The sequence below is a fragment of the Acomys russatus genome, chromosome 15, assembly GCF_903995435.1.
Source record: "Acomys russatus chromosome 15, mAcoRus1.1, whole genome shotgun sequence".
In the NCBI taxonomy this organism is placed as follows: Eukaryota; Metazoa; Chordata; class Mammalia; order Rodentia; family Muridae; genus Acomys; species Acomys russatus.
In genome coordinates this window covers 5,935,326-5,962,827 of record NC_067151.1, presented here as the reverse complement: position 1 = coordinate 5,962,827, position 27,502 = coordinate 5,935,326, and the positions used below count along the sequence as shown (strand labels likewise).

General features: G+C 38.0%; 1 protein-coding gene across 14 annotated transcripts in view; it reads left to right on the top strand.

Annotated features, from left to right (window-relative positions):
• The window catches only part of Nlgn1 (neuroligin 1), a 901,455-nt gene that overhangs the window by 185,132 nt on the left and 688,821 nt on the right, over window positions 1-27,502 (top strand). For 9 of the 14 annotated variants that reach the window (XM_051156978.1, XM_051156981.1, XM_051156977.1 and 6 more), the window contains 2 exons: window positions 18,390-19,200; window positions 19,660-19,719. In XM_051156978.1, coding sequence (XP_051012935.1) covers window positions 18,708-19,200; window positions 19,660-19,719 — 553 coding nt within the window. In that variant the 5' untranslated portion in view covers window positions 18,390-18,707. Of the gene's footprint in view, window positions 1-17,208; window positions 17,347-18,389; window positions 19,201-19,659; window positions 19,720-27,502 lie in introns of those variants that run through there. The other 5 variants (XM_051156989.1, XM_051156988.1, XM_051156987.1 and 2 more) reach the window with 2 other exon arrangements.

Here is a 27,502-nt window from a genome sequence, read left to right as displayed (position 1 = left end):
TGAAAACTTTTGGTGTTCCATTGTTTCTAAAGCAGAAACATGGATGTTTCCTGTTGCAGTGGGCTTTGGTTAACCCTTTCTAAAGTAATAGGTTCACGGGAGTTTCTACAAGCGCATTTGTTTTCTGCAGATAGCTGCGCTGACTCTTATCCATGCTTCTGTCACGTGGTTTGTGTGCCTTGGAAGGAAAAGAATGGATGTTCTGTGTGTTGGTACATTCGAGCCACTGCTCCTTGCCACACAGTCCAGGAATATTTAACATCTGATTAAATTAATGCAATTAATATTAACTGATAATACAAATAAATAAGGCATGGTGAGTGGTAGATGGGTTAATATATCTCTCTTCAGGCTAATTGAGAACAGAATTATTGACATAAAAGTGATTGGAAATTCAAAAATGGAGGTCCTTTTAAAGATTAATTTGCATTTTCTGAAAGCAGTGAACTAGTAGTGATTGCGAGTCTCAGACTGCTGATGAGTGAGTAAGCTCACTCACCTCTACAGTAGCTGGGAAATATTTTTCTGTCAAGAGTAGGTGACTTTTTTTAAGGCTTCATTATGGTCTCTTTTGCTAATGAAAAACAAAAGGGGCAGCTGTGATCTTCTCTTGTATCCTCTGCTGGGAGGGTTGGTTATGTTTCTAGAGGATCTCCCCACACACACTTCTGATAAGCCTTGTAGGTCCTTATTCCACGTCAGACAGCCAATAGCAAAGGAAATCGCCTCTAGAGAACCACACACCACACTGGAAAGTTTGGAAGTACAGCCAAATCAATGAACAGAGGCTCAGTACAGTTTGACAAATAGAATGGACCACTTACTGAACTGGTGAGTCACCTGCAGTGTTCAGTGGGTAAATTAACTACATTTTGTTCTGTCTTCTTCAGCACACATGTTGTGGTAGTTACTCAAAGGAACACAGTGTCCTTGCTTAATCCCTTTTATTTTATATTAGAGCGACATAAAATGTCTAATTTCAACTAAAAGGTTCATAATTAGTGCTGAAAATTGAAAACACTGTTCTTAATGTAAATCGAAAGATTTACATTGGATGGCCCAAAGCTGTTGGTGTGGGTGGGGTACTGCTGTCGCATTCCCACGGGTACTGCTGTCTTCCACGTTGTTTAACTGTCCTGGAACCCCCAAACTCCTGACATAGTGTCTGTAGTTTCCATGCTTCTGAGATGATTAACTACATTCAGTGTCATTGTCCATTGTTTTTTTAAAAATTGAAGGTCTACCTGCTCTTAAATGGAAGTGAAATGAGAGAGGCAAGTTTTATTTTTCTATGTTATTGAAATTCAGCATACTCATCTGTAGAATAAAACTTTTCGCTTTTGCTTTATTGGGACCTGCAATAAAATGACTAACCTTATATGAATTTGAAACTTCAATGTTTAATCTTTAAAATTTGCAAAGTACAGAAATATAAAGATGAAATTAATAAATACCCTTATCCCTTAACAAATTTAGAATATATTTTTTCATTACTTCTTAAAAGATAACCCATAATATCTTGGGGTGGCAAATCTTTATGGCCCCTAGATAGCAACATCCCCAGCTACCTCCAGGGAGGATTCTTGAATAGCAAAGTTGTTGTCTGAGTACTTAGCCTGATGGTGATGAAAACATGTTGATTCATATCAGTCATTGATATACTCATGTAAAAGAATGTGGATTATCTTTGTTCCCTTCCCTCCCCCCCCGAAAAAAAGGAAGAAAGAAAGAAAGAAAGAAAAAAGAAAAAAGGAAAAGAAAAACTAAACTTATGATTTTTTTTTGGAAGCATATCTGTTGGGGGCAAAAAAAAAAAAAAAAAAAGACTGCAAAATGAAAGCTTAGCTGAAGTCAGAGAATACTAATAAATCACTCCAGGCATTTGAAATTATTAGACATTAAACTTCGGGGGGATTTTATATGAATTCTTTTTATAGAAGTCAATATAATCTCGTCTGTGCCTATTTCCATGCCATGTACGAGAGGAATTCTACTCAATGGACAGTCATTTACTGCCACTGTCACGGCAGAGTTTATAGGTCAGGGATGTGTCAGCACGTGAGATTCAGCAGAAATGCCTCTCTTGTGTGAAACCTTATGGGTCTTGCAGGCACTCTCTCATCTTGACATTCATAAAGCATTCAAGTCTCCATATTTACGATTTAAGTTTCTTCATATATACAGCACAAAGCACTTCAGTATATGGATATGCAGACAAATATGTCAGGCAAATATGAATGAGTTTTAATAACACATGTATTAGCAACTGCTAAAGGAAGTTTAATTAAGAAAAACAAGTTAAACATGAAATTCATTTTGGAACAAATACAAGCTAAGTTAGTGCTAGAGATAGTTTAAAAAAAAAAAAGAAAGAAAGAAAGAAAAAGAAAAAGAAGAAGCAAACCCCCAAACAAGACTGATATATCACAGCAAATAAACTTTCAGGCTGAGACCAGACCACCCAAATGAAGTTGCCATAGTAAGAGTTAGTTCTGAGCCCTGAAGCTTTTGTGGAACTTGTGAAATATATTTAAAATTTTTTTTTAACTTTCCTTGACTTGCATGGCAGTATTAGTTAGCATTTCAACTATGTGTCAGCCAAACTTTTGCACAAAGTACTTATTCTTCCTCCTCCTCCTCCTCTTCTTTTTCCTCCTCCTCCTCTTCCTCCTCCTCCTTCTTCTTTTCTTCAGAAATTTGGCTTATTAAAATTCTTCTTTTAATAATATATCTATTCCTCTTTCCATACTCCTCCCAAATCAAGAACATCCCAGGGCCAGCCCCATGGTGAGGAGAAGTTGACCTATATAAACAGACTCCATGTCTTTCTTTGTGCTTTTTGTTTGGTCTGATTCCTTTCTGAAAGGCTGCACAGTGGTTTTTTGTTTTTGTTTTGTTTGTTTGTTTTGTTTTCTGTACTATACATCTTTAATGATTAAATTGCCAAAGTGCAGATTTAGAACCATGCTTTCCTTTCGGTGGTGCTCACAATGGACAACACATTTATCCCTTTATCAGTTCCCAAAACTCATTTATACTTGCATTGTTTGTACAACAAATAGATTAATCATTGGTTTGCTTATTCATATTTTATCTATTTACTTATTTACCTATATTTATTTGGTGGTGATAGTAGATGTACGGACAGGAGACAAAGTTTTCGAGTATGTAGAATATTGGACAGCTATTTCATTAAATGTAGATTTCTTACATCTGCTCTTATCTAAAGAACTCTATAGAAGTCAGTCAGTGTTCCTTTTGAAATCACTCAAATGAAACAGTGATTTCTGTTTCATATAAATATACACCATCAGGTCTATGTAATATCAGCAATCCCAGTTCTTGTTTTTTGATACACATGGTATATATTTTAGGTTTTCAGGGAAAATACAAGCATACAGCTTGTTAGGTTTCAAACCTGGGACAAATGGCTAAGGTGTCCCGCCCCCTCTCTCCATTCATTTGGTGCTGAAACACAGAAGCAGTCATGTTTCTGTTTCCTTTCCTTTTTTCTTCTTTTCCACCTCCTTCTCTTCCTCCCTCCATTCCTTCCTTCCTTTCTTAGCCTTTCTTTCTTTCTTTCTTTCTTTCTTCCCATTTTGTGCTGAAACCCAGGTCCAGTCAAGTTTCCTTTGCTTTTCCTTTTTAATTTCTCTCTCTATCTCTTTTTTTCTCATTTGGTGCCAAAACCTGGGACCAGTCATGTTTTTTCTTTTATTTCTTTTTTTCATTCACAACATAAAGATAAATTAATTTTCATTTACAAAATCATAGTTAATAATTTTATACTAGCTTATGGAATATTCAGTATGCTTTCAAAGTTAATCAGCGAATATCAACTTAATGAAAGTCAAGTTGTGATCATCAGTGGCCTAAGATTTTTGCCTTTGAAAAACAAACTATCTTCAGAGACTACTGAACAATAAACTCTGCTTCCTCCTTATAACATTGGTCAACAGCTTGTCACACTTTCTGCACCTGAAAGCAATACTTAAGGCACTCAATAGTTAACCTAAAAGGCATACAGGTTCACTTCAGCAGCCATTATGTTTCAAGTCAGTGCATCTGTCATTTTTGATTTAAATCTGTATTACACAGCTGTCCAAAACTTTACACACAAGTGACAATGTTATCTATCCTTTTCTTATGGGTAAGAACATCACCAGTTTCATGACTTCTTCAATTGTGCCAAGTGTACTTATGTTCTGAGGATGCCAAAGTTCTTGATAATTTAGAGCTGTAGTCTTTAATAATAACATCCCAAGCTGAAACTCCTTTAATATTCAAGTGACCCCATAATATCAGTGTCTACAACCTTCACAATGGCAAGGCTTTGGGCTTCTCCCCAGCATATGAAACTGTCAACTAACTATAGATTATTTTTTAAAACAAAATTTATAGCTTTGAAAACAATTTCGTGCATATATACATATGATGTATTGCCATTCCATTCACTAGCTTATTTTATAAGTTGTTTGTCATCCATTTTCCTTGTTGGGAGCCAAGAAGACCACCTTGAATGGCCTATTAATAGTACTGGGCTTTGTTCAATATATAATTAACATTGTTCTAGCCTCTATAGATTTCCATTGATGAGCCATTGCACTTACTAGCTTGTTCCATTTTGCTTTATGTTGAGTTGTTTTATTGGTGGTTTAGAAAAAATATTTTTTACAGTTCATTTTAGAGCGGGCCAGGGAATTCTTTAATGACATTGACTTAGTTAATATTTTAGTGATAAACTATTTCTAATTATGAGTAGCTAAGAGGTAGCCTTTTAAATATATTAAATCTGCTGTTTTGAAATTCCATACATGGACATAACGTAATTTGGATTACTCTCTTCTCTCCCACATTCGATGATTTCCCTTTCATCTCTGTCAATAACCCCATCTCCACCAATCACTTTCCCAGGCTCATGACTTTTGTTTTTGTTTTATGACCCATTTAGTTTAAACAGGGCCATCTGTTTCTTCATCAGATTGGGAGCATTTGTAGGAGGTTGGTGGGTCTGTTAGTGGGTATAGCACTGGAGACAGTGGGTTCATTAGTGGGTATAGCACTGGAGATGGTGGGTTCATTAGTGGGCATAGCATTGGAAATGGTGGGTTTGTTAGTGGGTATAGCACTGGAGACAGTGGGTTTGTTACTGGGTATAGCACTGGAGACAGTGATTATGTTATCCCCATAGATTAATCGGTTTAGCCAGTACATCAGCATGGAAGATTTGTGTCCTGCTTAACTGATGCTTGTTTGTTTGTTTGTTTTTTCACTTTTGTTTTTGTTAATTAACCATGAAATCAGTTGTTATTCGAAGTTACACAAATTTTACAATCATGTACCATATCCCCCCAAGTAAAAAAGAATTATTTAAAAATCCTAAATTTTAATATAAATAAATAACAAATAAAGTTTTAGTGAAAATCACATTTGTTTTCTTTTAAAGATGAATTAAGAATCACTAATGCAATAGAATTGTTTTCATTCTTATGATTTATTGAAAAGTGCATTATAATTCTTTATGCCTATGTGTATATTAAGTTGTTACTTACAGTTGGTTCATTAATGTACCACACAAATGGCATGAACAGAATACTGTTTTATATCCAATCATTGTGAGGTGTTCAAATGGCGTTGTAATATAGAAGAAAATATGTCTGCATATCAAAAAGATTGCTAGCATAATATTTTTGTCATTTGATTTACTGTCCAAACTGCACAAGGTCAGCAATTGCAAGAAGCCGTTGTTGGTGTTTGGTGTCTTCTATAAAAGAAGTTGGTGGTCTCAGTCCAACTCCATAGACAGTTGCTCCTGAAACAATAGCCACTATAGTCTTTGCCAATTCCAGCAGAAGATGGAGACTGAATGGGCACAGAAGCTTAACTATGCTCTCTCTGCTAATCATCCTCTGAGGGGTCAAGATTGACACAACTGGCACAAAGCCAAGCGGCAACTTAGCGTCACATCTCCTCTGCCAAAGTGGTGGCCATTCTCTGGCAACAAGAGATTTTTCTTAAGGAATGTTAATTAGACAGGGCACCAGGAAGGGTGATTTCCTATTCTTCCCAGGCACTCCACTCAGTACAACCAAAAATAAGTTTAAATAGAGAGTGGGAAATGCCACACTACTTTGCTCCTGCTAGCTTCTCTATAAGGTACTGGCAAGCATAATTAAATTGTTTCTACAAGCGATGACCTATGGGTGGCCCGATCAGAAAAGAGCATCAATTTAATATCATGGGAAACTATAAGCTCTACCTGTTGTCTCTTCTGAGCTCCAGTGTGGTTATTCATTTTCTTGTGAGAGATCACAGGGTCACCCATTGGTTTGAAAAACATGTCCTGCAGTATTTTACACATGTGTCAAACCAGTTGCCCCTGACTTATTAAGAACCTTCTGTCTCATCTACGCTTGCTCCTTCACCCCATTCACCTACCTGTTCATTTTGAAGTCAGGATCCCAAATAGTTTCTAGATTTCAAAACGAATATTTGAGATGCCAAAGCATAGTGTGTTCAAAATGAAGAGAACATAAAACCTCTTTTGCACAGTTAATAAGTCCCCCTTTCAATCCCCCTCAGAATAAAATGAACAGATGGGTAAGGCACTTTTCATCAGCAGACAACAGTAGAAAAGGTGTTTGCTCTAGACGTGTCCAGCTGTATAATAAATAAAAAAGATAAACATGTGTTGCTTCTATCTCCTTCCCTTCGTGTTGTTGGAAAAGCTGCCATAGCCTCCTCCAATGCCCACCTTGCTGAGCAGCATTCCCTCATATCCATAGCAATCTGCACTCTGCTCTGCTGAGTAAGAAGGCATTGACCTTTAACACCATTCTGCTACTCCATTTCACGCCCTCTTACTCGAGTATCTATAAGCTGAAGGTTCTAGAGAGATCAGGTACTCCAAACCCACAACCAAAAAGAGTGATGTGTTAAATGATGAAAAGCTATAGAGTGAGTCAAGGGATAGTTCACACAAGAAATGTGTTTTCAGGTTCTACGGGACCATGTCTGGTTATTAAAATTGGAAAATGTAAAAGACGTGCCTTATATTCTCAATGACTAAGGCTAGTTTGATCATCATGCTGATTTTCTGATTTAATTATTCTACTCCACACAAGAATTTTTAAGTTATTTCTCTTATGTGTATCCATATACATATATCGAAATAATACTTTAGTATTGAGATACTATTCTAACCCCTAAAATTGCCCACAAATTCTTAAGTTGTTAGCTTCCTCCTATTTATGCCTGTTATTCTGCCTCAGTCTCCATGGCATTTGCACATCCTTTTGCACACGTCCAACACATTCTACCTCTTGACCTTAAACTGCCACTTCCTGGTCGTACACTAAATTCAGGCCCTTCTTCCTACTGGAGAACCTCAAATATCTCCTGATAATTGGTGACTACACAGTGGTCTGAGTAAGAGCTGTATGTAATGGTCCGCCTTTCCCATCCCACTCCAGCCTTCATGAGAGGCACGGGAGCCTGAGTTCCCTTGCTTCTGCATCTGGTGTTTTTACTGAGTGTCAAGTTGAAGACAAGAACTGAGAAGATGGATTGTTGTGACAAAGGGTATAACAGGGTCAGCTCAAGGGGGAGGATAAATATGTTGGTAGCTGGGGAGAAGGAAAGATCAACAGAGAGCTGACCTGCAAGGCAGGCCTTCAGGGCTGCCAGCCAGGGCTCCTCCAGGCAAATGCTGGGAGGGAGAGGGGTCTCCAGGGAAAATCCAGGTGGACTAGCTCAAGGCTCTGGGCGCCCCTTCCTCTCTCTCAGCTGCTTCTTTCCCCTCACTGTTTACTCAGAGAAGGTCTGATATCTGTTATAAACTCTGCCGTGTACTCAGGCAGAATTTGTTGTCTGTGTTTCAGATATCTTCTTGGTTGTTTTTCAGGATGTTGCCAATTTTTTACTTTGTCTGTTTTTCTTTTTTCTATTTAAGTAATTTATTCAGATTACATCTCAGTTGTTATCCCCTCACTTGTACCTTCCCGTTCCCTCCCTCCTTCCCTCTTTCACCCTATTCCCTTCCCCTAGGTGTGTGACAGAAGAGGACCTCCTCCTCCTTTTTTCAACATCTGATTTTCTCCATTTTTTTCTTATATCACTGAAGAGGAATATTTAGATTAAAGATAGCTTAAGGAAAAAGGGACAAATAGAACCACTTAAGCCTATCTTCAGAGAAAGGAGAAAATTAGTGAACTAGAAAATTAGTGAAGCCTGCCAGGCTACTGTTCCTCCTAGAAGGAAGCTCTGAGTGAAACTAGGAGAGCAACTTTGTGCTAGCAGTCTGTTAACCTTTCCACTGTGTCTCCTTCGGAGGCTTCATTTCACTGTGCTCTGGTCTCGTTGAAGAATGTTCCAGTGGCTTTGTTTCTGACTTGTATTTAACAATATGCTACAAAAGAATGGTAACGGTCTCTACCTTGCGACACACAGGGGAAATTAAATGAGATAATAGATTGAGTTCTATGCTTAATGGTGGTTATGGAGAAGATACTTGTTTCTACATCAGTGCCACCCACCACCCCAGCACACTCACGATCTTAAGTAGAACAGGCTCTCCCAGGACTCACTACATACTCAAGGCTGACTGAACTCTCAAAGCTCCTACTTCCACCTGCCAAAGCTGGGGTTACAGCAGTGCACTACCACCCCTTCCCACAGCTGGTTAATATCTACATCTTCATATGGTCACTGCAGCCTCTGGAAGTTGTTTGCAATGGGTGCTTTGAGCTTTGGCGTTCACATCTTAGGATGCATCTTCTTTAAACTCTGGGTTCTAATGTATTCTTTGTTTTACTCCTTAAAACCTTCTGGTACCATCCCCACCCATACTCTGGTGCAGGTAGTATCAACCCCAGAATTACCCTTTCTAGTCATTGTTGCTCCTTATAGTTCTAGCATTCTTCATTTCCTAGACACAGCCCTCACTTCATCACTTCCTTCTGCCACTGGCTATAAATTGCTTCTGGATAAGGTTCCAGTACCATACTGTTTGTAGTCGCTCAAGACTATGCCTATTAATTAATCTCAGCATGCCGGTCTCCAGATTTTTCTCTTTCCCCCCTGTTGGTGTCTCACGGGCTCCACACACTCCTCAAATACTCCACCGCAGTGAGCATATGGCTGCACTGAATTGGTCTCACTGGGGTGCACAGCTGAGTGCTCTGTATCAAACCCGGTTAGACATATGTTTGGAGCTGGGCAGACCTTGTGCTTATATCTTCAATCTGCCTTTTCTTGCATTTTGGTCTTGCATTATATCTAGCCAATTAAACCCTCATTTTTACTCACCTCAAATACGGATACTTGGCTTGTAAATCCTCTGTGAAGCCAGAGTGGTGTAGACACAGATATGTATTTAACAAGGCTCAGAAGGTTTTTGAGTGATCTACCATATTCATGGTCAGTATGAGTATTACAGAAGTCTGGATGGACCTAGATAGTAGTTCATAATTTGAAAGGGAACTTCTTTCTTTTTTCCTCCAACTTCTCCGTTCAAGGCTGTGGTTGTCATACCTTTGTAATGATGCAATTTATATTTGGCGACACAAACCCCCAAATGTGTAAAACATGTATATCTGCTTTCTCATAAATGTTTATATCACCAGACTAGAAATACACACAACACCTGGAATTAATGAGATAGGAAAGACAAATCCAGTATTTTTTAAAGGATTATAGATCCACAATGGCACCATTCATCAATATTGAACATACAAGGATACTTAGGCCATAGGACACAGCTAATGGAATGGATATAAATCTCTTACAAAATTGTATGACTGATGTTAAAAATTGTTTCCTCATTTGTTATTATGTCTGGATAGTTGTTTGTTGATCTTAGTATTTTTGTAGCTGGAGAGAATCTTGTAATTACAGTTATATTTAACGACCTTGTTCTTTATTTATTATATGATTATTGTTGTTTTCTTTTTTATATTGTTCTTTTCTTAAATCTATATTTATCTTGTGTGATAGACTTATCTAGTAGACCTTTAGACATAGGCAGGTTTCACTGTAACTTGATAAAAGTCAAGTAAAAAACTTTATCCAGTTATGTAAGTTTCACTGCACTAGCAAACATGGCAATGGACAATAACTACAAAATGGCGTCACTGGAAAATACTAACACAATACTAGTACAGGACAACTTGATGCTTTATGTTGCACTGACCTTGTGGAGATGCTGGGTATAAACCAGATATGCATAGTGGTAAAGCTTACTTTCATTTCCTTTTAGTTTTTTTTATTTCAAAAGCATCGACTTTTCTTTTCATATATAATTGTCCCCAGGTGGGATGTAGACACTTTACTTTGGCTGTTCCTGCTCCACAAACCTGCTAGTTTAATTTTCTCTGAATAAAACTGATAATATCCCTCCTCTGATAGAAATTATGGTGGCTTTTCATAACCTGATGAAATCTAAATACAGCATGAACAATTTAGGTTCTTAATAAAGGGCTTTCATGACTTAGCCAGCTTGCCTTGCCAACTACATCCACCATCAATCCTATGAGGTCTGGCGAAACTAGAGCTTTGCCTCCTCACAGAGGGGATATTTTTGCCTCTCTGTTCCAGGCCAGGTTTTCTGCCTAGGAGAGATGGGGGGAATCGGGATTTTGAAAGAGATATCTACAGCAAGTTTATTGGGACATCCCATGAGAATATCCTCACCAGGAAGTGAGGGAATACCAGTGAGCTCCTCCTTCTCCCAGTTCCTATGTGCACCTCTGTGGGTGAGATTGGTCCCTCAGGCTTGCTTTCCTGAGAATCTGAACTGTGGTCAAACTTTATTAATATTTCTCTTACAAATTGGGTGCACTTGTATTTGGAGCATAGATACTCAGAATTGAGATGTCATCTTGGTGGAACTTTCCTTTAGTGACTATGAAGTGTTCTTCCTCATCTCTTTAGATTAATTTTTGTTGAAAGTATATTTTGATAGATACTAGAATGTCTACTCCAGCTTGCTATCTGGGTCTGTTTGCTTGGAAAACTTTTTTCTAGCTCTTTCTTCTCAGGTAATGTCTATCTCTTTGGCTTGGGTGTGTTTTTTTGTTTGCAGCAGATTGATGGATCCTGTTTACCCATCCGTTCTATGATTCTATGTTTTTTTTTATTGGAGAGTTGAATACATTGTTGAGATATATTAATAACCAGTGACTGTTCCTTTTATTTTGATGTTGGTTGTGGTAGTGTGTTTCTGTTCTTGTTTTCTTTTGTTTTTGCTATAGTGAAGTTATTTATATCCTGTTGGTTTTGGTGTTTAATTAACATCTTCAAGTAGAAATTTCTCTTCTATTATCTTCTATAGTTGTGCATTTGTGCATAGATTTTGTTTAAATTTGTTTCTGTAATGGAATATATTGTTCTCCATCTATGGTGATTTTAAGTTTTGCTAGGTATAGTAGTCTGGATTGACATCTGTGGTCTCTTAGGGTTTGGAGGACATCTGCCACTGCCTTTTTGTCCGTTATGGTCTCTTCTGAGAAGTCACGTGTGTTTCTGATAGGTTTGCCTGTATATGTTACTTGGCCCTTTTTTCTTGTAGCTGTTAATGTTTTTATTGTTGTTCTGTATATTTAGTGTTTTGATTATTGTGTGGCAAGAGAATTTTCTTTTCTTTTTTCTTTTTTTAAAATTTTTTATTATTAATTTATTCTTGTTACATCTCAATGGTTATCCCATCCCTTGTGTCCTCCCATTCTTCCCTCCCTCCCCTTTTCCCCTTATTCCCCTCCCCTATGACTGTTCCTGAGGGGGATTACCTCCCCCTGTATATGCTCATAGGGTATCAAGTCTCTTCTCGGTAACCTGCTGTCCTTCCTCTGAGTGCCACCAGGTCTCCCCCTCCAGGGGACATGGTCAAATGTGAGGCACCAGAGTACGTGAGAAAGTCATATCCCACTCTCCACTCAAGTGTGGAGACTGTTCTGACCATTGGCTAGATCTGGTAGGGGTTTAAAGAGGGGCATGTCCCACCAAAGCCTTCACTTACCAGGAAACTGGGACAGAGGGAAGGACATCCTATCGGCACTCTAGATGAGAGAAGCATGGGAGAATGGCAAAGTAGAAGGATCCAGAGGGTCCTAGAAACCTACAAGTAGAACATAATGATAGGCAGATTTGGGCCCAGGGGTCCCGCTCAAACTAAGGCACCAGCCAAGGACAATACAGGCGGTAAACTTTAAACCCCTATCCAGATCTAGCCAATGGTCAGAATTTTCTTTTCTTATCTAATCTACTTTGTTTTATATAGGCCTGTTTTCTTCCTTAAGTTCTCCATGTCTATGATTTCCCCAGTCTGTGTTTTCCTTATTCTTTCTATTTCCATCATCAGATCTTGAACTGTTTTGTTGATTTTGTTCACCTGTTTGCATTTTCCTGCATTTTCTTAAATGATTTATCCAAGTCCTTCACCTGTTTCTTTGTAGTTTCTTACATTTCTTTGAGTGATGTATTCATTTCCTCTCTACTGGCCTCAATCTGTTTGACTGTATTTTCCTGTTTTTCTTTAAGAGTTTTATTTGTTTCATCTTTAAAGGCTGATATCATCTTCATAAGAAAAGATTTAAGGTCATTTTCTTGTATGTCAGTTGTGTTAGGATATACAAGGGTGCTTGCCCTGGGATAACTGTGTTCTGGCTTGTGTTGAGGGTGGTTTTATACCGGCCTTTAGCCATCTGGTTGTCTCTGGTCTTGGATGGCAAATCCTGGTTCCCAGTGGAGTTCTTCCGGGCTTAGAAGGACGAGCCTTGGGCAGAAAGCTGGATGTCCCTGTGGGAGCCATCCTCAGGTTGGTAGGAACTGTCTCTAACTGGTGGGTCGTTCTCAGGGAATTGACTGCGACTCTCCTCACATGTATCATTCTGAGGACCTACTCTTGCCAGAAGTCCTGGAGTTAACCTCCCCACCACTGGCTTTCCTGTTCTGAGGTTAAAGAGCACCAGATGTCCAGACACCATGTTCAGACAATGTGCCAGCTGGGCACAGCCGTTTTGGAAAACCTGTGAACTCAGAGGTCTGGTTGTTCTTCTTAGGGAGGTGGGTTGGGATTTAAAGCGGCAGGTGGGGCTGTCTCTGTGGATCCCAGGCATCAGGGGGCCCGAGGCTGGAGCTGCAACCCCCCAGACCAGGAACATATCGACGAGTCAATGAGAGTAGGTGGGTGTCCAGAGTCTGAGATCATGTTCTGGTGGAAACTGGGAATTTCTTCCAGGATTAACCAAGTGACCTGAGGTTGGACTCAATAGTTTTCCCCACTCTGGACTCTCCTCTCACCTGGGAGACACAGACACTGGCCACTGTCGTTTGTCATTAGCTCTGCAATCACTCCTGTTCTGCTGTTTCGGTACCATGAAGGATCGGACCGCCATCTTGGATTCCTCTGGTTTGTTTTTATGCTGGGTTAACAAAAAATTAATTTAGTGTAGAAATCAGCTCTTGCTGTGTACTGGTGAAGGTTACATGCTAAATTCCCATTTATAATGCATTCTTTAATACTGTTTATTAGTCTTACGTTGTCTTTTTGAGACCATATAGCTTTAACTATGGGAAGAAATAATTTAAAAATCTATGAGCAAGAACGTCATAGCAGTGAACTGCAGAAACTTAGTCTCTCTTTGAGTAGTAGACTAATCTACTTGTAATTTTGGACTTGACTCAAATAAGAGTTGTGTTTTGTTTTACTGTATTTGATGATTTGCTATTTCTGGACATTTCCATACTAGTATATATTATACGTTCATCATCATCTCCTAGACATTTTGATTATGTTATTTTACTCTATTCATTCAAAACTGTTCAAAATACACAAAAATAGGAATTCATGATGAACTTTTCTATGCATGTGAGTATTAGCCAATACTATTAGATACTAAGAATTTGTCAAGTTTACTGTAATTAATTGTTGGCCTTTTAAAGCCTCACCACAGGCTATTCATCTTAGGTCTCAATTAATTAATTACTAGAATTAATTCCACTCATGCTCCTTATTATTCAATGGTGACAACTCACCTGTTACTACCTATTTAGACATTTGTTAATAATAAGTGGTGTTTTCATTTTTAACTTTTTTGAGGAAATTTCATTTTCCTATTCATTTGAAATTTAATAAAAAACTGTAAAATCTGACTTCACTGATATTTCACATTTTTTATTTTCATGACTATAGAGAATTTCAATTTCTGATTATTTTATGATGTAACACTTTGTGACCATTTGGCCTTTATTAATTTGAATGGTTTCTTATTGTTATTGATAAGTCCATTTACTATTTCTGCTATGGAGACAAAATGTTATTCCCAGAAGCAAGTGATAAAAGAACAGTTTATTTAAGGCTTACAGGTTTAGAGGTGAATCCATAATGGCAGGGGAGACACATAAACAGGCATACCAAGCATTAAGCTGTGATAACACTTCTTCAATAGTGAAAAGAAATCAAAGAGCTTGAACTAGAAGTGGTGTGAAGCTTTAAGCTCCCTAAGCCCACCCTCAGCTACACACTTCCTCCAAGCTACATCGTCATAACATCCCTGAGACAGACAGTGCCATCAGCTGGGAATCAAGGGCTTGAAAACAAGAGCTTATGGGGGTGCTTCCCACTAGCACACCCAATAAGAAACCATGTTATTACACACATTTTTTCATTTGACATGATTGTGTGTGTCAGTAAAACACATTAAAGATAACATCAGAGGTACCCAATTGTGTTGGTGTTGCATTAAGGAAAGAAAATTCATAACTTCCTTTTGGACTAATTTCACCAAAAGGAAGTACAAGTTTGAATTCTCCACTTCTTTTCTTATATCTTTCATCTGTCTGTAGTTTGTGGTTTCTTGCTTATCTGCATCCTATTTCTATTATCTGTGGTGGTCTGTATCTAACAAAGAGCTTTGTTCTGGAATTATTGGGCAATGCAAAAAAAAATCACATGGGGAAGAAATGAGGGATACTTTATAGGACATTTTAGAAGCTTGCAAAGGAGTTACTGCAAGTTGATCAATTACGAGGCAAAATTTTATGTTGTTTCTGTCTTTTCTGGCAGATATTTGTTGCGTATTGACCTGTTTGTTATTCTCACCAAATGATTACTATAACATACATATATATGCACACACATTGCTCTTTGGATCAGCTGCATAGAAGGACACATAACTCAAGATTAAAGCCATGCATTAGCCTTGGGTGTAAAAGTTGATTACATGGGAAATTCATGGCAAGTAAGTGTGTTTGCTGCTCTGTTCTTGTAAAGGCAGGTTAAACAGACTGAGTCTTCAGCTGCGTACCAGGATCACTCAAGGTGCCTTGTTAACTTGCCTGTGAGTCACATAAAAATGCCAGCCTTTTGGAATAAGAATATTTTCACAAAATGATCACCACTATTCTGTATAATCAAGTGTATCATTGTGTTTAATGTAAAGTAAAATTGGTGAAAAGTAGAATTCCATACAAAATAAACTATACTTCCAATAAGAAGAAGCCAAATCTATTAAAATTTGTTTCTATGAAGTTGTTAGAGTATTTACTAAACCTCACATTCGAGAAAATATAATATCAGAAGTGAGTTTTGTAATTCAAGTTCAAATATTATAGGATCATATAAAGTTTTATTTCTCTGTGTGTATGCGCATGTACACACTCATGTGTTGCACATTTTAGAGAGGATGCAAAGCACCCACATACACATGCATATGGAGGTTAGAAGTAAATGTTATGTGACTTTCTCCATTGCTCTCCCCTTTAGTTTTGAGATGGAGCCTCTCACTGCACCTGAGGTCATCAGCTCAGGTTGTGTAGCTAGCCAGTAAGCTCCAGGGACTCCCCTAGCTCTGCTTCTCCACCCTTTGTGTTACAGTGTCTGCCACTCTGCCCGTAGTGAGAGGACTTGCTATCCAGGCTTGGGTATTTGCATGGCATCCACTTTATCTACTGTGCCATCTTTATAGCCCCACAAGGAGTTTTCGTAAATAGTTATAAATTGAAAGCAGAGCAATAGAAATGCTCAGGAGGATGCCTTCACATCAAGTGGCCCTGGGCCCTGGCACTGCTATAGATAAGGAGAGACACTGGCCACCCTATTCAACCTGTACAACCTCGATTGCCTGCAAGTTGAGCCCATTTTAAAATATAATTGCACTAAACCTAAGAACTTGACATCTGCTTCAGAAACATTAATGAATGGAAAAACTGTCAAATGTGCATCTTTTAAAAGCATATTATTTTCAAAGAGCTCACTAATGCAAACAGGCTTTGTTTCTTTTTTTTATTATTACCTGACCTAAAACATGTTACAATAATAGTGATGTCTAGAAAATAATTTTAGACCATTATTATAGTTCTCTACAATTACACACATGCAGCAAGGAATATTTCAGTAAGCAGCAGAACAAAATTCAGGAATATTAGACAATTCATTGTGCTGTGCAGCATCCTGATCCTCCCAATATTCTATTAAAACAGCATATCAATAGAAACCAGGATTTATCTTAGCACAATTAAGGAAGTTACTTATAAGTGCAAAGGGGAGTGTTATTTTGTGAATAACCAAACAAATGTCTTAGACTATTAATGAGATTAATGAGATACCAATTGTATGAAAGAGGATGTTCGGAAATCATTGTAATTGACAATGAGATGCCGAGTAAATTGGTTGACTAAGACTTTCCAGCCCCTCCCCCTCTAGCCACCCCCTCGCCCAACCACCTCCTCCCCCTCCAACCACCCCCTCACCCTCCAACCACCCCCTCACCCTCCAACCACTCCCTCACCCCCTCCCCCTCTACTCACCCCTCCCCCCCCGCCAAAGTTTTTACCTCAGGTGTCAACATGGTACCTTTCAACACTGAAAGGCAAAGAGGACTCAGCCCCACTGTGGTCCCTATGATTCAGAATATACATAGGCATAATGTATGCTTTACAGACATGATTCAGAGCAAACAGGGATATCATGCATGTTTTCCAGACATGAGTTTGTGTAGCTAAATCTTCTGTCAATGCAGGAATTCTGGGGCATGTGGCAGAAGGGTCTAAGCTTACCTTTTGTATGTTAATGTGCTTTCACAGTCAAAATATGAGAATTACCACACACTGGAATACCCTTGAAGAAAGACATTTATCTTCTTATTTCCTCTATTGATAGATTGTTCAGAGCCAAAAGAGCATTGGCTCCAGAACCAAATCTCTGCCTGGCCTACATAGTTTTGCAGTTTCCTTTAGAATAACACAAAGTCAAGGCAGTATCACTGCCAGAGCAGCACTTCCCCAGGAACCTTCCGATTGTATGACAGGATAGAACCATCTCTAATACAAATCAACACCATTAATTCCAAAGTAAGGACTTTAAAAGGTGGCTTGAACACGAAAAAACTTTTTTGCTGAGCTGCATGCTCTTTGACAGTTGGTGCAAGATGCGCCTGCGGATTGCGTTGTGCTGAGCATTCGAGCTTGTTCAGATGCAGTTTTCAATTGCACTGAATAAACAACATGAGATGTTTGATGGGTGCTAAATGCAGGACTCCACAATTCGGTTTGATTGTTCTTTTAAATTACCATACTTTTTTTCCTTCTGGTTTCCTTCCTTTGATCTCTCACAGACAGTGAGAATAAAATTTGTAATTTAAAGCATATTGACTTCTACTCAGAAATTCACTTACAAATTGCAAATTTATTGGGAGCTGAAACATATAGTTAAGTGGGAAAATATCTTTGGTCTAGAAAAAAGGTGCCACCTTTCTCTTTTGATGGAGCTGTCTCATAGCACTTTCCCTGCTAAATTCTTGATATTAAGTTTAAAGTAAGTTTCTGTAAATGATAGATCCTGCAAACTGCTGAGAAATACCAATGACCCTGAACTCATGAGGAAGGAGGATTTAAATACGTTTGTTCTGCATTCTTTATGAATATGTGTATGAGTTTTACTTATGTTCAATACACACACACACTCTAATAAGTCAGTCCTCCATTCATATACTAATGCTTTTCTAAAGAAGTTTTCTCCTTATGGGATACTAATTCTGAGATTTATTGATCAGTTTTCTAGATACTTGAAATTATTAAATTATCAGTAAAGAAGAACTGTTCACATATAACCTTGAGTAATGATACAAACTATAGCATATAATGCCCCCAAACTATGTATTTGACAATGCCTACTTCTATGTAAGTACACGCAAATTCATCAGGCAAGTTGCTCAAGAAAATAATAATTTATTTCACCAGTAGTTTTACATCAATCCATAATTTTCTGTTGGTAGTATTCAACTTACCTGACTGTATCCACCCTTAGTGTATTTCTATACCATGTAAAACATCTAGTTATCACTTTGTCTGTTTACTTATTCTTACTAATGATCTATTTTCATTTTTTTCTCTAGGGTATAGACCCACAGCTAACTGGATTTGATTTATACGAAGGGAATCTACATCAATGGCCACTCTCGCCACATTGCTACTATGGAAACCAGAATGGTCAATAGGAGATGGTCTGATGAATAGTGATGATTGAAGCTGTTACATCAATCTGTGTGAAATCAATGGGAGCTACTTGCTGCATGAAGAGTGTTCTGAGCTTTCCTTAACAAGCTCATATTTGAGAAATTGGAGGCGCATTGTACCATCATTCCATCTTTCTCAAGTGGATACCGATACATTTGCCTCACTATACCAGATAACTAAACAACTAATGTGGGACCATGGCACTTCCCAGATACATGTGGCCAAATTATGTTTGGAGAGCCATGATGGCGTGTGTGGTACACAGGGGTTTGGGTGCCCCATTGACTCTCTGTTTGTTGGGATGTTTGCTACAGACTGTCCACGTGCTCTCTCAAAAATTGGATGATGTTGATCCATTGGTTACTACTAACTTTGGCAAGATAAGAGGAATTAAGAAAGAACTCAATAATGAAATTTTGGGGCCTGTCATTCAGTTTCTTGGGGTTCCATATGCTGCTCCACCGACAGGAGATCATCGATTTCAGCCTCCAGAACCCCCATCTCCTTGGTCCGATATCCGGAATGCCACTCAATTTGCTCCTGTGTGTCCCCAGAATATCATTGACGGCAGATTGCCTGAAGTTATGCTTCCTGTTTGGTTCACTAATAACTTGGATGTGGTTTCATCATATGTACAAGACCAGAGTGAAGACTGCCTATACTTAAACATCTATGTCCCAACTGAAGATGGTGAGTTCATTGCAGGAACACAGGGAGATTCGTTTATTTATTTCCTATTCTGAGTTCTAAGAATATTAATTTATGTGTACTGGTAGTATGCATGGCTTTTCCTGTTGGCATGTAGACATATTTTACATGCTTGCATGCTGCTCTTTTTATTTTTGTGTGTCAGTGTATCTGTTCTTATTTTGTTTTTGTTTTTTTTTTTTTTTTACTGTGCCTACTCGTTTTCTTTCCTCCACAGCACGTATATTTAGGTAGAAATGGGCTCCTAATTTCCATTTTCTACCAAATGACTTCTGAGAAGATGCATCAACGTTTCCTCATTGCATGTGCAGGCTCAACGAATTGGGGCTCTTTCGCACTCAGTACAATCAGGAGTGCTCTAAGTTAGATAGTGGTGTTGCATGTTCCGGCGGTCTGTGATGGAGCGCCATGTTATTTTCTAGTCTTCTATTCATTTTTCAGTAAAAAGAATATCCAAGGAATGTGCCAGAAAACCCGGCAAGAAAATATGTAGAAAAGGAGGTATGTATAAAAGTGAAAATAAAAACACTGTAAAAGTTTACAGAGGAAGAACAAATTACTCTCCCCAAGGATGACTTGCTGATGTTGGGGAGTGAGTGTTAGGTGACAGTGATGGGTCAGGGGAGCACAAAGTTGCGCAGACAATGCTGGAAAAGCTCATTGCTGGCAACTGTGTTCTCCTGTGGGCCGAGCCCTTAAGAGTGTAATTTCTGCCTAGAGTTTGCTTATAAAGAAAAAGATGCCTTGTGTGTATGCTGCCTAAGGAAGCCAAAGAGTGCTGCCTTAGCAGCTGGTTAGTTTTGTTCTCTGAACTCTTCCTGAACATGTATGGATGTGCGTCCCTCCTTAAAACAATTTATTCAATCAAAACCTTTGTTTTATGTTGGTGTATTCTTAGATCCACCTAAATACCTTATGGACTTTCTGATCATAAGGTTCAGTTGGCGACAGCTGTGGGGCAGTTACTATTACTAGGTAATGGTGATTTTTTTTTTCCTCCCAAGTCGTTTTTATTTTCAGTTACTCTTCTAGAAGAAAATGAGATGTTTTATTCTTTATGTGAAATATTTACAGTCTTAAAATGTCTCCAACATTTATATATTTATGTTAAACAATTTAAAACATGGGGAAGAACGTGATTCAGAAGCTACAATTAAACCAACCTTCAAATCATCCTCTAGCCAGATTGAGCAAATGTAGACAGTGACAGCTGCAAGCTCGCATCTGAATGCAGCATGTCCACACTCCACTTTTATATAACATTCAGTAAATCACTCATAGGAGTGTATGATTTTCTGTAGCAGTATATCTTCTAAGTGTAATTTTGACCTTATTCATAACTTGGTAGAAATTTCAATCTTCTTACCAAGCCGTATTGACATTCCAGTGTGGTATATTCCCTCTCTAGGCATTTCTAGTCTGCCTGGGGCGGGTCAGACATTATAATATCATCTTTGTGGGGAGAGGAGTGTTCAAAAGGCTTTGTTTAATGAGATTTGTATTATACAAAAGACACTTAGGGTTACAACGTTATCAACCTTCCATCAAAACTTTTTGCAGTAAGTTGACTATTAGTCTTTCTCTTATTTGTTGGGTAAAAGAGAGTTCAGCCTTTACTTTTAAAAACTTAAGGCCAGAGTTTGTGTCAAATGCATAGCATGCTTAGGAAGAAATGTGTAGGAAGCAGAGGGCTTTTAAACAACCAAAAAGTTTTTAACTTTTCAAATGAGAGCAACAGCAGTGATCGCCATGCCTTCAGCTAATGTGTAGTGCTGCAGAGGATGTTATTATGCATCTTATCAAGCATGTGTAATTAGCTAAGTGACTTTCGCCTCCTATCACAGAGCTGTTGATTCACAAAGTCATAAATAAAGATGCTGTTGAGGAATGCATAAATAAGTCATAATGCATAAAAATAAGTGTGATTACAGACAAAAAAAAATAAGGGCATCAAAGGGTAAGATAATGTAAGTAAGCAAGAAAATGACCTTTCTGCTGATAGAACTTTGTCCACAAATAAACAAGCTGAGTAGTAATTTATTTTTCTTTGTTCCTTGGCTTGTTGGTTCTATATGCTGCATAAGAGAGTTGGCAAATAGTTGTGTAGGCTGGGCTGCTTACTTTGGCAACTTTTGAGCTAATTTATAATTAGTGTGGGACCATGTCTACAGATGCCCACCGACTATGGAGTGCAGTCCACTGTTGTGTGTGCAGCACTAATTAAGTCCTATTTAGAAAATCCTCTTTTTTGGGGACTTATCAGATCTTATCATAATTAAAGAAGGCCTGCTCCTTTTTAGTTGACTGTTTATTACCCTAAGTCTGAATAACTAATAATTTAAACATAATACTCTCTACAACTAGTATTTTATAGAAATAAAAACCAAAATTTACACTTGGTTATTGAATGAAGTAGTGGAAAGTGTCCCTAAACGTTTAATGTTAAATAGATTCTTTACAATGAAATGTTTATTTTAGTCAACTCAAGAACATTATTACACTGCACATGGTGACAAGCTACTGGCATTCCAGCACTTGGGAGGCGGCAGCAGAGCAGAAAGATATAGATTTCAATGCCAGGTGTGGCTACACAATAAGTTGGAAGCTAGCCTGCTCTAAATGTACTCTGCCACAAGAAACTACAGAAAATAAGAAAGGATTAGGGAGAGGGAAAGAGAAGGAGACATTATCCTGTTTCAAGAAATTATTGGTGATTTTATAACTATTAACATATGCATTAAATCTGCACTGCACATGGATTTTGAGTTATTGAGCAGATTTCTAGAGGGTCTTACACAGTGGTTCAGAACCTGAAATAGTAGTTGCCTTGTGCTTGGTTCAGATGTTAATTTTTGGCTTGTCATTATCCACCTTTTTCTTTTAAATGTATACAGTCACTAACAGAGGCAGATGGACCCTGTTCCTGTGCCAAGCCCACTATAGTCTGGGCATATTGTACTCACTCAGAACTATTTCTTAATTGCCAATTATAAACGTGTTGTAATCAAGTGAGTTAGCAATAAATGAGGTAGGCTATGAATTCTCTTTTCAGGGAGCTTACGTTCAAATGACTTTGCAAAGAACAACACATTTTATTTTCTTTGATCTGTACAAAAGGAAGAAAAATCTCTCCCTCCAGGAGATGCCACATTATATTTTTAAAATATCTTTTGTAATATTCTCCTCTGCATTTGAAGTTAGAGAACACGTTTAAAAGAAAACTTCAAAGGGTTGCCTTTTGTTTTAAAGCAGGCCCCTGTTGTACATGTTAATCCATCTTTTTATATTTTTCATGATAGTTTTAGCCATATGTTAATTGCATTCTAGACATTTTTCAGGGTTCTGTCCATTTAGTAATTGAGAAGAAAAAATGAATACTTAAAATGGGCTGCTGCTTCAGAGCAGTCCGACATATAGGTGACACAGAAGCTGGAGCTTTGCATGTAGAGATTATCAAGTGTTTGCCATAATTTACCCATTTCATCTTTGTATTACAATAACCGTATGAGGAAAATTATACTACAATAAATCCTAAAAAGCTTTTAAAACTTGATATTTTCACTCAATTTCTGTTGCTAGCAAAGGCAGGAGCAGATCTGACCATAGTTCTTGCCAATGGTGTGTATTAGATAGAGTTCTGTTATGTTAAATTACTCATGCAGCGAGATGGCTCAGTACTTAATGTGATGCAAGCACAAGGATCTAAATTCAGACTCTGAGCTCCCATATTAAAGCCAGGCATGATGCAGTGGGTCTATAACCCATTATGGGCAAGACAGAGAGGGTGCCATCTCTTGAATTCTGCATAGGAGCCTGGCCAGTCTTTGAACGCCAGGTTTTCTGGGAGATCCGGCCTCAAAAATAAACAAATCAAAGCAACCAATCAACCAACCAAAGAAACAAAAATAAACATGGGGTGAGATTATTGAAGAAGAGAACTGCTGGTGACTTCTGGAATTTAAACACACACACAATAAATAGATAGACAGATAGATAGATAGATAAATTAATTAATTAATTTATTAATGCTTCTTCCAGATGATCCTATAGCAGTTATCTACATCCATATCTCTTCCTTTCACTTACCCTCTTTCTCTTTTAAGTTTTTTTGCATATTAGAAATAATCAAAATTTTCTAAATTCTCCCCATTCATAATACCTTATCTCAATTGAATTTGATCAAACACTATAGACAACTTGTTTTCAAAAGTCTCTGCACAGATCATTCTGATAACTTTTTTTGTTGATTTTATTGTTGTTCTTATTTTCTAGAGTTTTTTTTTTTTTTTTTTTTTTTTTTTTTTTTTTTTTTTTTTTTTTTTTTGTTAAACTTTGTTCTGTCACACTTTTCATACAGACCACTACAGATTTCGATCTCTCTCATTTCTGTTTACCAATTCTCTCCCACTCCTGTCAATATCACTGTCACACTATAACAGTCTATTAGTTTGAATTTTTTGTTTGCTGTCTCACAGAGTTTAATGTGATTTAATCCTATGCAGTCTTTTGTTTTGTTTTCCTTTTACTGACCAGACTAAGACCCCAGGATATTCTCATAGAAAACTATCAAGGAGTAGTTTTAACTCACTGTAATACCGTGTGTGTCTAGGCTTTGGCCTTGTGAGACTTGTTAACAAACAGTGAGGTGGTCAAACATTAGGCAATAAACACAAAAAGAAGGAAGAAGGGACTAGAACAATCCATAACCACACCAGCCTAGGACGCTCTGGCTTGCAGGCTTGCCTTCTTCCAGGAGGTTGGATGTTATCGCATAGCTCTTTGGAGGGCCTGGTGTGGTGGTGCATGCCTTTAATCCCAGCACTTGGGAGAGGACAAACCATAGCTCTTTGGAGATAAAAACAGAATTCTCATTTTTATAGTTTGGAGCTTTTGTGAATCCACTTCTTCATTCCATCCTTTTCATTACATAGTCATCTTTATAGCTGTCTCTGATGTTATTCCTTACTGCTTAAGCATGTTCCTGATTTTTCAAAAATATTTGACTTACTTTCCTTAATAGTGTTTACTTGAGGTCATCTATAATTCATTCAAGAACATTTCCAGCAATTTTGGAGTTTATTTGCCTGTTTTTTTTTCCTTTTAGCATAGAGACTAGTTTGACTCCTATCAATATTGATGCCTTTAGGATTTTTGTAAGGGATTACATTCCAGAATCATATTCCTTCTGGTTCCATATTTCTAAATCCTTAGTTCACTTTACAAATATGTATTGATTGCTGGCTATGTAGAAATTATTTTCCTAAGCTAAAAGAAATAATTAGTAGACAGAAAAACATTTTCTTTTTTGGAATCAGCTTATAAAAATTTTTATTTTAACTTAAAGGAGCTAAGGGGAAAAGAATAAACAGAGTAATGATGATAAGATCTGTATTTGAGTGGGAAGATGTTAGTTTATAAAGGGATGCTCAAGATTTTCAGTATCTAGCCTCAAGCTAGGGATCTATCCTTATCTGTATTTTCAGAAGGGTTAGGAGTACACATATGAGGGAAGGGGTGATAGAGAAAATGTTGAAGTCCAGAAAGTTTGAATTAATTTTTAAAAGAAGAGTTGACATATTGAGAGTGGGTGGTAGAGAGCATAACAACAAAGAAAGAGCAAAAGAAATTACTACAGTCTACCAAGACTGTTACATACTCAGAACAAGGAAGAATAATGGAAATTGTAGTTTCATTGTCTTTTAAAAATCATATTATTGATTAATTTGTTGTAAACAAATCCTAATCTAGAATAATATGGTTGCCATCAATTAAGATGAAAAGGGAAGAATATGGAATGATTTGGGGGTATAGCATAGTATAAAGTGCTATTTTGTTTTGGCCATGATAAATTAGAGTTGATCATTACTGACCCAAGGGTAGAGATCAAGGAACCAGTGCTCTAATCCAACAGTATGAACCATGTTGAGAAAAGAAGTCTATGATGAGATATTTTAGAGTTACTATACTAGAGATGGTAAAGGGAGCCAATGGAAATACAGAAACAAAGACTCCAAGGTCTGAGACAAAATACATGTTAGTTGGGAGATGTATTAGTCAACTTTTCATTACTATAACAAATGACCGCATTTACTTTTAAGGGAAACATTTTTATTTTGGCTCAGGGTTTTAGAGGTTGACCAGTGATTTCTTGGCCCCAGTGCATCTGGGCTTTGGTGAGGTGGAACATTGTTGAGGTTCTATAGTGAGAATTCTGGTATTTTGGGTTCTTTTAAAAACACAGAATTATTACAGGACTATATTTTCATTCTAATCCCTGGTTTGGGAATATGGGGTTGCTTCACAGCAGATGATGATTTGCCTCTTGCTCCAACATGATTTTGCCAGCTGCACAAAGTTGCTGTGATTGTGTGGTGTTTGGAATCCTAGGAAGTTCTCAGAGGGTACATAAATGATAGAGCCTCGAGAGGTGAGATGCTGGTTGATGGTGGGATGCTGTTGATTGCAGTTGGTTAAGTAGTCATGTGCAAATAAGAAACAACAAGGGGAAATTAGATATCCTGACAGGAAGGACTGAGTTTACCCCAAGGATCTGGATGCCTCTACTCAGCAGGAAGTAGTCTAATAATAAGGAAGCCCTATTTCCTCTCTATCCTCTTTTCTCTTCTATCTACTGTTAGGGATTTAAAAGGGTAGGGAAGAGAAAATAAAAAAAGAACGCACAAACTAGCAAACATCAGCTGCTGAGTGTGTTTTAGAGAAAGTCTGCACACCTCAGGGTGGCTGGCGAACAACAGCGGTATTTCCTCATGAGAACTCCCTTCCTTCTACCAAGCCTCATCTTCTACAGTGCTTAGTACCTTCTAACAGTAAGTAGCACAGGCTGAGATCAAGACTTTAAAAGATGAGGTTGGGGAAGCATTTAAGACACTGACCATCTGAAGAGGCAAATCAAGATTTTCTTGTTGTTGCAGGCCTTGGAGCTAAGACGTGCATAGACATGAGCATGTCATATAGACATCAGGTCCACAAATGGGTGCCTGTGGATGAGGATACGAGAGCTTGAGCATAAATGATTGTTTTAAGGAATTTTGAAAGTAGAGGTAACTTTAGATTAAGATTGATGAAATGAAGGAGTACTTGTATATAGTAAAGAAAAGAATAAAGGTACAAGTAAGATTGTAGAATTTCTGAAATAATATCACTGAATAGGTAAAAAAAAAAAAAAAAAAAAAAAAAAAAGGCGATTTAGTACCATCATTGGGAGTGTTGCACTAAGAGGCATGTACATATGTAATTTAATTTAACACAGCACAGAGGATGGCACATGAATATGAGTGGGTGGGTAACAGTGGTGGTAGCATTGATTCTCTACCATAATCCTGTGGCATTTAGAGAAAATAAATATATATTTATTCACTTTACTTCCCTATTGTAGTCCCCTATCTCCTTTCCTTCTGATCCCACCCTCCCTCCCTCTTCCCTCTATCACCTCCCCCCTACTCTTCAGAAAATGGGAGCGTTCCCTACCCACCCCACCACCCATCCACTCCAGCACATCCAATAGCATCCTCTTCCGCTGTGGCCTGGTAAGGCAGCCCCACTAGGGGGAAGTGATTGAAAAGCAACAGAGGCATTTTTTTATCTTCACTTTTAAGATGGCCCACTGGAGTACAGAAGAGGCCACGTATCTTAGCCAGAGATTTATAATATTTTCGTGGCCAACTAGCCATGTTTCCTTTGAGATGCCTTTTTAGGATAAAAGAATGCGAAACCACAGAAACAGACCTTTGACTACTGCAATAGTCCTTTGCTTTGGGGATTATAGATCAAATGGAAAATAATATTGGTGGCCAGTTTGTTACTATAATACTATCTTATATCAAAATAATTAAAACCTCTGATTCATTCACTTTTTCACGTTTAACGAGAACCACTGTGAGGCATAGGTTTGATTTCACACTGGAGCCAGTAGCTAGAATTTCGATGGGCTTTCTGGAAGCTGAAAGGGGGCAGTTGCAGTTCTGACATGACAACATGATGTCTTCAGAGAACAACACCAATTGTCCATTGTTTTCTGACAGAGTGTCAGGTTGCCTGAAGCAGGTGATTAAAACATTGCTGGTGTTTACCTCACTTTTCCTGGAGAAGAATTTTTTTAAAAGATGTTTTCAGAAAATGATTGAAAATCAAAACATTTAAGACATATATCAGCAGCAGAAAGAATTATGCTCCAAAATAAATCGATTATAGATGCTGCCTGCCGCCCCTCCGTACTGCAGGAGCAGTGTGCTTCCAGATATACTTTCCCCACAGAGGGTCAGTG